This window comes from Athene cunicularia, assembly GCF_003259725.1.
Source record: "Athene cunicularia isolate RWA chromosome 4 unlocalized genomic scaffold, athCun1 chr4_part1, whole genome shotgun sequence".
In the NCBI taxonomy this organism is placed as follows: domain Eukaryota; kingdom Metazoa; phylum Chordata; class Aves; order Strigiformes; family Strigidae; genus Athene; species Athene cunicularia.
Genome location: NW_020799098.1, coordinates 16093437 through 16103221, shown reverse-complemented (window position 1 = coordinate 16103221; position 9785 = coordinate 16093437). Strand labels below are relative to the sequence as shown.

Sequence of the window (9785 nt, the reverse complement as noted above, 5' to 3'; positions counted from 1 at the left end):
GGGCCTGGAGAGCGGCGTCGTGCCACCGCTCCGGTAGCGGGGGCGGGCAGGGGGGGAGCTTCCTCGGTGGTCCCGCTGCATCTTCTCTCCCTGCCCTTAAGTTTGGTCAGCGAACACGCCCGTGTCAGTGAAATAGAGTCCTCGGCGTGACTGGTTGGGCCCCTACTTTCCACGGGAGCGCATTCAGCAAGGGAAACGAGGGCAGTGAAGTCCCTGTGTCCAGTCACACGACATGTTCGGTGGTGATAGTCAGGGGGTTTTAAAAAACACGGGCATCATCCATCGAAGTGTTACACCCTGACGTTGAAACTCAGGTTGTTAGGATACCTGCAAGGAGTGACTGCAGCGAGCGTGTCGCACGGCGGCTTCTGACAGGAGCAGAGCGGTTCAGCCCTGGGCCTTGCGTTGCCTGAGCCCCCGGGGCCGGGACGGCTGCCCGGCTTGCTTCGCTTGGCTGCTGAAGTACGAGAGATGCTTCTCTGCCTTAGCCGTTCTTATTAGATACACGTAGCAGTGGGTACAATAGTCTGTCTCTGCTCTTGAAAGTATCGGTGCTGTCAGAGCCTTGAAGTTGTATGCAGATTGTTAGAAGTCTTTTAAACTAAGTGTAGTTTACTGAGGCTTTCATAGGGAGAAATAAGGAAGAATGTCAGAGGCCTTTCCAGTCAATCTACAGCTATATTTACACTTAAACTGATTATTTCAGGTGTCTGCAGAGTAATTTTTTGAAAATAGACCTGCCTTTTTTGTAAAAATTGTCACTTAGTGTGGCAAAGCTGATTTAGTGTTGGTAGGGTTATAAATAACTTTATTAGTATCATACTCCTGAGTGGCTTGCTGAAAATCTGGAAAGTGCTCAAAGTGGTGTTCATATTTCCAGGCTTTCTGCCTCAGTGTTGGCTTGAATGTGATACTGCGGGTCTTATCAAATACAAAAAAGAAAAAATAGGAAGTAGGGTTTAACTTAAATCATCTGCCAACAGTTGAATTGACTGCAGTTCTGTGGTGTTGATGAAACTGATGTAATTTCCATAGTTGTAAGAAACTGGCTTGATTGTAGTGTTATGAATTGCTTTGTGGTGAAAAAAAAAATGGTCAAGATACATACTGATGTACCTGAAAGACAGCTGAACAAATAACTTACAAAGGGAATTGTTTTTTTTGTGTGTGTGTGTGTGTGTGTGTGTGTGTGTGTGTGTAGTTCCTAACTGTGTTCCAGCAATTTATTTAAAATTTTAAAATAGTTTAAAATCACTGGCACACTGACTTTTCGGGAGAAGAAAACATTAGAACAGGCTTCTTGATAGAGCAACTGAAAGTTGTAACTCATCTAATAGTAGCAATATGTTAAATAGTAGATAGAAGTAGGTTTTTTTCACGATGGTAAAGGAGGAACAGTACTGTACACAGTATTGTTATAGAGGAGAAGGAAATACTTTTTTTTTTAAAAAAAAAAGTGCTGTTTTAGTCTTGATTTGAGTGTTTATGGAAGAAGTGTATATTTAGGATTGACGGGAGTGAAGTGTGTGCCTGGAATTGTTGCATTTAAGATTAAAGTTATGATTACATAACAATAGAAACTTAGTGAGGTGCACTGCATTTCTCATTTGCACAAATTTTCCTCTTCATTTCTGGTTAATGGTTATCCTTTATGCAGCTCTGCATTGAAGTATAACTTAGGTAAATCATTATCTTTTTACCTTGAAGAAATTAGTGTCCTTTTATGCTTTGAAGATGCTTGTGCCTTTCTGTCCTGTGGTGGGGAGATAAATGAGGATACTTTAGGCTTTAAGAGTATGCTGTCTGAACAGTTTAAACATAGTCCACAGTCTAAAATTTTCTGACTTCAGAGGAGGAAAATTTCAAGTAGGGAAAGGAATTTGAAGTAGGGATTAGTGTTTACTTAGTTTTGAAATTAAATGGTGCTTTGATATCAGAATTAAGTCATATTTCAAATTATTTATTACTCTCCTGCCTTGGTGTCTCATCCTGTTCTTTTGCTTACTGTGTTTTTCCTACAGGGTCAGCCACTGTTTCACAACTGGCACAGAATTAGGGCTGATGATGGGTGGCAGTAAGTGCACAGAAAGGAGGTGGCTGAGTGACTGTTCGTCAGTGCATCCCCTGTCACTGGAGAGATTGTTTTGCAGTCACAGTCTGGAGCTTGTATATTGATCAACCTCAGTCATGAGGAGTGATTATCTTTTAATATCTAGGCTGTGAAAGTCTAGCCAGGTGGGGAAACTTAAAATCAATTGTTTCCAACAACAGTCCAGTGAATCAGTTTGTGTGAGGTAAGGACGAGTGGGAACAAATAGTTCATTAGTTAGAATCATAGAATATCTCGATTTGGAAGGGATCTCTGAGTTACTCCTTGGTGGTTACCTGTGTGCTTATATTTACTTTGCAGGAAACTTCAGTTGTTTGAGATACATTAAGTTAGAAAAGGCAGGTTATCTGAGGTGGAAGAAAATACACCTGGGCAGTTAACAGAATAGTTAGTTTGTGTGTTTATGCCTAAGGTTATCTCTTTTTACTTTTAACTTCTAAAACAATAAAGAATTAGGAAAAACAAAAGAATTACAAGTGATAGTGTTACAAAGGAAGACTTCAGAAAACAAATTTTCAAGAGATCTGAACAATGATTTAGTGGTATGAACTTCTGCCTTATTTCACTGGAATGAACGTTGATTGAAACTTTACATGTAAATATTAGTTTTTTACTACTCATTAAACTGCATGTTGGTTTTGTTTTAAAAATAAATATCTTTAAGGCCTACAGTGGCTTTGGCCTACTTACTAGAAGTGGATCAGTAATATATAAATCATCAAAATAACTATCCAAACAAACTTATACAGGGAAAATCTGTACTGATCACATAGTTTAAAGCAAGTAATTATTTAAATGATTTATTAAAAATACATAATTAACCAGCAGTCAGTGAATTACATAGCTGTGGTCCGTATCAGCAACATGATAAATAACAATACTAGATGTACACAGAATGTTATTACACCACCACAAACTTCAGAATGCCTGTTTGTAATCCCCACAAGTTCTAATCGCATTCAATACACGTGCCCCCACCCAAGGCAGTGTAGGTTATAGGCACACCCTGCCTCTTCTGCTTCTTTCATGCTTCCGTTTGAGCTGATTCCTTCTTTGCTTTAAAACTCTAATTTTTCTGCTCTTCCAGCTAATGGCCTTATTAATCTTCAGTGTGATGAATATTGAGAAGCTGCTATCTCAGACAAGTTTTGGGTGAACTCTTCCATGTAGCATCTATACTTGCATTCCTCTGTTAACAGCTGTTATCTAGGCTGTTTTACTAAGTGTTATGCAGCCTCTTCATCCCCCCAAAAATGTGGAGCATTCTACCTTGCAAGGTCTACCCCCAGCTCCGCAGTAGTCACTAAACTCTTGAATTTACTGTTTGTGAGCATGATCTCATGATAAATGGTCTGTAGCTTTTCATCTGTCTAGATACATGATTCCTATCTGTATTCTAGCATGAACACTGAGAGTTTCTATTTTTAAATGCCAATAATAACCAGAAATGCTGAACTTTATTGTAGTGTTCTGTCGCTTCTGAAGTGTTACAAGGAGGTGGTAATGTCAGACTTTGTCAGTGAGTGTGAAAGCTTAAGCTCAACCTCCTTGTGTTTTCAGCCTGAATTTTCATAATTATAATTTCATATTTTATTTCCATTTGCAAGACTACTCTGCCCAACGTCTTTTTTAGAAGCCTTATGAGTTGAGTAAACATAGATTGGTCAGCTTTCGGCTTATTTACAGCTATTAAAATGCAGAAGACCTGTACATATTTGATGGCTTTTTGGTCCTGACAGACTTCCGTCCAATCATGAAATGATCTGCTTGCTTATACTGTTAGTGCACTGAATCACTTGGGATCGTGTATCCATGAACGTTTTGATCTTACAGAAAGTTGTTCGTTAAAAAACAAGTTGCTACTGTTGCTGAGGGAGAAAATAGCTTTTAAGAAGTCTAAAATAGAACTTAGTAAATTTAGGAGGACTGTCAGTACATTAAGGATTAGATCCACTCAGCATATTGCATTTGGTGTAGCTGCTTTGAGTAGTGTTTTGGAGAATTGGGATGTCTGTTGAAAATGGTTGGCTGGGCAAAGTAGCTTCTTTGTTTGTTGGGAGGCAACAGGGGAATGGGAGAGCACAGGTCTTGCTTCTTATATAGCTCCTTTCATACCAAGTTGTTTGACATTCTGGTTATGATCAGCGGAAACCTTCTGGGTTAGATGTGATGTAAATGAAACATGTAGCAAGTAACAAAAGCATAGCAGTCTTCTCACCCTTTGGAGGTCATGCCTGAAGTGTCTTCTGCTTATGTGTGTTCCTGAATGTAGATATTTCATTGCTGAGATTCATCAGTGCTGAGCTAACAAGAGGTTACTTCCTCGAACACAATGAAGCAAAATACACAGAGCGGAGAGAGAGAGTATACACATGCCTGCGGATACCAAAAGAACTGGAAAAGGTGAAGTATACTTTAAGATTTGTTTTAATTTAGAAATGCCACAGATTTCTTCAAATTATTTCAAGAAATATTTATTTTTTAAAAGTTTTGCTACTAAAAAAAGATTTTAACATCTATAATGATTAACTTTCAGTGTTAATGACTTAAATGTTTTGGGGGGTTTTTTTGCCTAGTTTTGCTTGTTGCTGCTGGCAACTCATTAGACTAACGTTCAAGTCCAGATGATGAAAAATTAATTCCAATATGAGGATGTTACCAATCCTTAAAGAAATAGTGAAGCAAAAGAAAACTTTTTACAGCATAATGTAATTTTCCATTTAAAAAAAAAAAAGTTTTAAAGATTTTCCCAGTCTGAAATGTTTTGAGGGTGTGAAGATTTCAGTCTTGTAAAAATACAGTGGTGGGTGACTTTCTGTCTAAGGTTTTTGACTTAATTGTCATAGCCTTCTATTTTGCTTCTTGCCACTGTTTACCACATCTTCCCTCTCTATCCCAGTGGTATGGCCTTTCCTGAGGCATTCCTGCCACCTCCTTTATGTCAGTTTAGATATAATTCTGTGTGAGTCAACTCCAGTGCTGTAATGTAGAAGAATTTCATTCTGGATTAACCATTTTGATTTGGGAGGCAGCAGGAATATGATCAAGGATGATGAGTAAGGAAACATTGGTAATAAGGTTTGGCAAGGCCACAGTATAAGGATAACAGTAAAAGTATGCTGCTAAAATTCTCAAAATCCCTAAGGATGAAGTTATGTTGTAGGGCTAAATCAATTTAACTCTAACTTTTATTTAAGGAAAAGCCTCGTTTCACTGTTCCTCCCACTTCAGTCTCCCGTCTTATGCATTTTGCCTGTCTTGCATGAGCAGTGGTGCTTGTTGAACCATTCTAAGCATTAAATCAGCTATAATTTGGCAGTGAATGTTTCACTTTTCTTGCTCTGTTTGTTCTTTGCTAGGATAGTGAGCTGAATTGCTTAGCCAGTATTCTTAAGAATCCAGAGCCTACCTTCCAGAGTGGAAGGGGAGCTGTCTAGCTTGCGGTGAGGGTAGAAAGGTGAAAGAGCAACGGAGGAGGGAAGGAGAGAGAGTAGGTTTCCCTTTGTTATCAGCACAGAGGTTCTCCCTTCATTATCATTAAATTCATCCTTGGACCATGATGAGACCTGGTTTTACAAAACTAAATTCCCAGTCAGTTTCTGCAGAAAATCACTGAATGAATGAGATTGGGATGGACCTCTGGAGATGATGTAGTCCAAGCCCTTGCTTAAAGCTGCGTCACTTAGAACAGGTTGCTCAGAACCAGGTCCATATGGGCTTTGAACACCTTCAGGGATGGTGTCTTCACATACTCACTGTTTACTCATTCCACTTTATGGTGGAGTATCCCGGTTACAGTAGAGTCTCAGCTGAACAACATAGCAGTTCTAAATCATCTCCGTTGTAATTATATAGAATATTATGTGCTGTTTCCAAGCCACAGAAGTTACTCTGAAAGATCATCACTGTAGATTTGCAATAAAACTTTCAGTGTGTAACAAGTGAAGGCCAACAGTTTTTCATGAATAAAGTTGATGCTGTAAGTGGTGAAATTGGTGGGTTTTGCATGGTAAATCAAACTTCAGTCTGTACTTTGAAAGAATGAAACTAAGTAAAAAGCAGGTAGGTATAAAAAGTGGTAGTTACCTTTTTACAGAGAGATTACGAAATAACTTTGTTGGTTCTTTGCTTGGCCTTAGTTCAGGTTAGTATCGATATCAAATCATTGAAAAAGTATGATGATGAGCATCTAGAAAGCAAACCAAATAGCGTACAAATTATCACCTATTGCAGGAATCACTTCACTGTGTGATTCAAAAAGCTGCTTAATTGAAATAAAGCATGTGAGACACTAGGAAAGGCAGAGAATAATTTTCTTAGTGGCTTGTATTGTTTACTACCTAATAGTATAATTATAGACTAGGATTGAAAATCAAAATCAGGCAGAATGGGAATAAACTGAAGTAAATTTATCAAAGCCTAATATCAGGAGATAGTCTTTAACATGCACTTATTACATGTACATAATTTTGGAGTGTGATTTGATATTAAAAGGGTAGTATTTTTGCTGTTGTTGTTCTGAATACCCTGGTTTTATTTAGAGGCTCTAGATAATTCATAATATAAATCCTACTTCCGCTCAAGCTTTTTGTGCACTTTCAATGGAAGCTCTTCATTGTAATAGGTTATTTATACTAAATGAAAAGGTAGTCCCTATTCCTGCTGTCTTAAGGGAACACTTGTTATTTGATCTCAAAATTAAACTTTGTGCTTTTTTGCTGAAGTATAGTTACGATGATGGAAAAGCTATGTGAGCTTTTCTGTTAACTCCTCAGTATCAGGAATGTAGCAGCAAAAATAATGTTTACAGAAATGAGTGAAAGGTTCAGCGCTGATTATATTTCAACAGGTCCATATAAGTGTGCAAATGCAATGTAGTAAAAAATTAGGAAAATGAGGATATTAAACAATAATTGCGAATGTTAACATAAGCTTACAGAATGTGAAAAACCATGATTACACTGAGGCAGAAAAGTCTGTCTCATTCAAAAAGAAAATGCAGAGTTGTTTTCTAGATTATGAAGATGCCTTCAAAGAGTACAGGGACAAAATGACAGGCTATCTTTCTATTTTGCTTGAGTTAAGGAGTTGTTTTGGGTTTTTTTTAAAAAAAAGATATATATTCAGATCCATTCATCCTCAGTGCTTGGGTATTCAGCACCTTGTTTAAAAGTTAGCAAAGAATTAGGTAACTTACTGTCATATTAAAATGCAAGGCATAAATTAATCCAGTATTTGTAACACTGCTCCTCATAATTTTGAATGACAGCTCTCTGCTGAAATTTTAGAAAACGGTGCTAGAGGTGAGTGAGGTGAATCAGGGAAGAGATCTTAATGTTGTGATGGTATTGAAGTACAGACTGCAGAATTGGTAGAATAATAGGATTATAAGAAAAAGCAACAGCTCAGAGATGATAGCAGTACTCATATGCCTGAGTCAGTCATCTTATCTGGCTTGCACAGATGTACTGGAGTGTACTCTGTAGGATTTCTTTCAGAGTTACAGGGATACAATGAGGAGTAAGAGTGAGAGAAAGGTATCTATAGCTGATATTAGCTCATTGGACAATGAACTGGCAGTTGTGCAGGCTGACAAAATATTTTGAAAGGCAAAGAGATAGTGGAAGATTAAAGTAATTTACTTGTGCTTTGGTTTACTTTTCCTTCCCCCAAACCAGTGTCTTCCTTTCCCATCAGCAATACATACAACTTTCACTTGTAAATCTGTCATGGATATCTAGGCCTGCTTAGATGTTGCTAGTCTTAACTGTGTAGCCAGTTAAGCTTGTCTTTTTAAGTGATTTTCCTTGCAGGAAAAAACACTGACTTCTCATTTGACAGAAGCATAAAAGCATAAGGGGAGAGTCCCATTCAAGTAAATCTTAGATACAGTCAAAGAGCAGATAAAGACAGAATGTCATATGTTGAGAATCTGGTATATAAAAGCTTTCTAATTGTGGAGTTTAGGTGTGTCTTAGTTATTACAGAGTTGTTTGGCTTGTGGCTGTAATGAAATGCCTTTAACTGTTTCTGTAAATTAAGGAAAAAAAATTCAAACTGAAGGCAACTGCAAGTTTACCTCTTCATATTTTATATTCTTTGTATGAAAAAGGTGGATATTCTCTGAAGGACAACTACCACAGCTGTACTTAGCTGTGCAATAGAAAATAAGGTAAAGAATTTGGGAGGGGGAATAAAGGCCTATTAAAAAGGAGGTAGGCAAAAATATGTATGCATGTATACACAGCTCTGTGTTTGTTTCTAAGGTTAAAAACATTAACTTTTGTAACCTTAGAGGAAAGTCACCACTGGAAAATGACCTAGAGTTATATCCAAGTGTAATTCATCTATTCAATAAAGACTGAGTTCAGTGAGCCATGGAAGTCTGCAATAGCCTTTGCTGCTTGGAGCTTGTTGTGCAGAATTTTTGCTGAATAGTCTTCCAAGTACATACTATGTTGTTTTTCTTACAGTTCAGCTGATTGAACAAGAATATTGTGCTTATTTGGTTAATTAGTCTTATGTAAATATATTTTCATAAAATAATATAATTATTTATAAACTTTTTGTAACCCTTTAAAAACTACTAACATAACTTCTGTTTTATTTTTGTAATTTAGTTGATGTTTTTTGGAATCTTCTCATGCCTGGATGCTTTTCTGTATGTATTCACCCTGCTTCCTCTGAGAGTTTTTCTGGCAATGTTCCGGTTCATCACTTTGCCTTGCTATGGCTTACGGTAAGTTGATTGAAGAGAAAGGTGTTGATACGCTTAAGTAACATTTCTCTATTTATGTGTGTGTGTGATTTTATGGCCTCTTGGTGCCATTTGAACTACTAATGACTTCTTTCACTGTAAAATTGAAGTTTTGGTCTAAACTAGTCAAAGCAAAGGTGTGTGTGGGACTTTTAAGCTTTGCCACCAGTCGCTAACTGTCATCATTGTTTCCTTCAGACACAGCAGTTTGATAACAGCACCACTTAGGCATAATCAGGTTAGTAAAGGACAGAGATGTAGTTTTGTTCTTTTAAGTAACATCTATTTGAACAGTGTTTTAAGATTTTAGACTGAGTTAATGACTTGCCTCATGTCTTTTGAGACTCTTTGATATTGAAACAAAAGTTTGATTGTTTTTTTACAACAAAATTTTTCCTTATTTCCGTGGTGAACTTTGCCCAAAGGATCTCTGTATAAAATGTGTTATTTTCTTTCCTTCAAAGAATCTTAGAGTTATTGAATATTAAGACATTTTAGATCTTAACCCCCTTGCTTTTATATTCAGATCAATACTAAGAAGAAGTTGCTAATACATAGGATCTTTGGTTTGCCTTTCTGGCATAGACATCAAAAACTGAATAGAATTAATTTCCTTCGTAAAAGTTGATGCTTCACAGTAAAGCTGATTGTGAAAGCCTTAACTGTAGCCTATAAAAAAAAAGGAGTATTTGTATTGATGTTGTAATTTTTCATTGAATAAATCTTCACGGTTTTCATTATGGATTTCCCCAAATGAAGTTGATTTATGGTAGCTGACTTCTTTTGAGTTGCTTGCATTTGCCTTATTCACAACCTTTATATGTGAAGTGCTTTTAGATGCATAGTTTGGAATGTATGTTCTGATGAGAGCAAATGCTAGTCTAGTTGCATAAGAAATACAATATTTTGAAGTATAGT

General features: G+C 37.1%; 1 protein-coding gene across 7 annotated transcripts in view; it reads left to right on the top strand.

The window, feature by feature from the left end:
* TAPT1 (transmembrane anterior posterior transformation 1) overlaps nt 1-9785 on the top strand; it is a 51895-nt gene that overhangs the window by 1552 nt on the left and 40558 nt on the right. For 2 of the 7 annotated variants that reach the window (XM_026846940.1, XM_026846938.1), the window contains exon 1: nt 8736-8849. In XM_026846940.1, the coding sequence (XP_026702741.1) occupies nt 8840-8849 (10 nt within the window). In that variant the 5' untranslated portion in view covers nt 8736-8839. Of the gene's footprint in view, nt 1-2274; nt 2295-4382; nt 4514-8730; nt 8850-9065; nt 9106-9785 lie in introns of those variants that run through there. The other 5 variants (XM_026846934.1, XM_026846937.1, XM_026846936.1 and 2 more) reach the window with 5 other exon arrangements.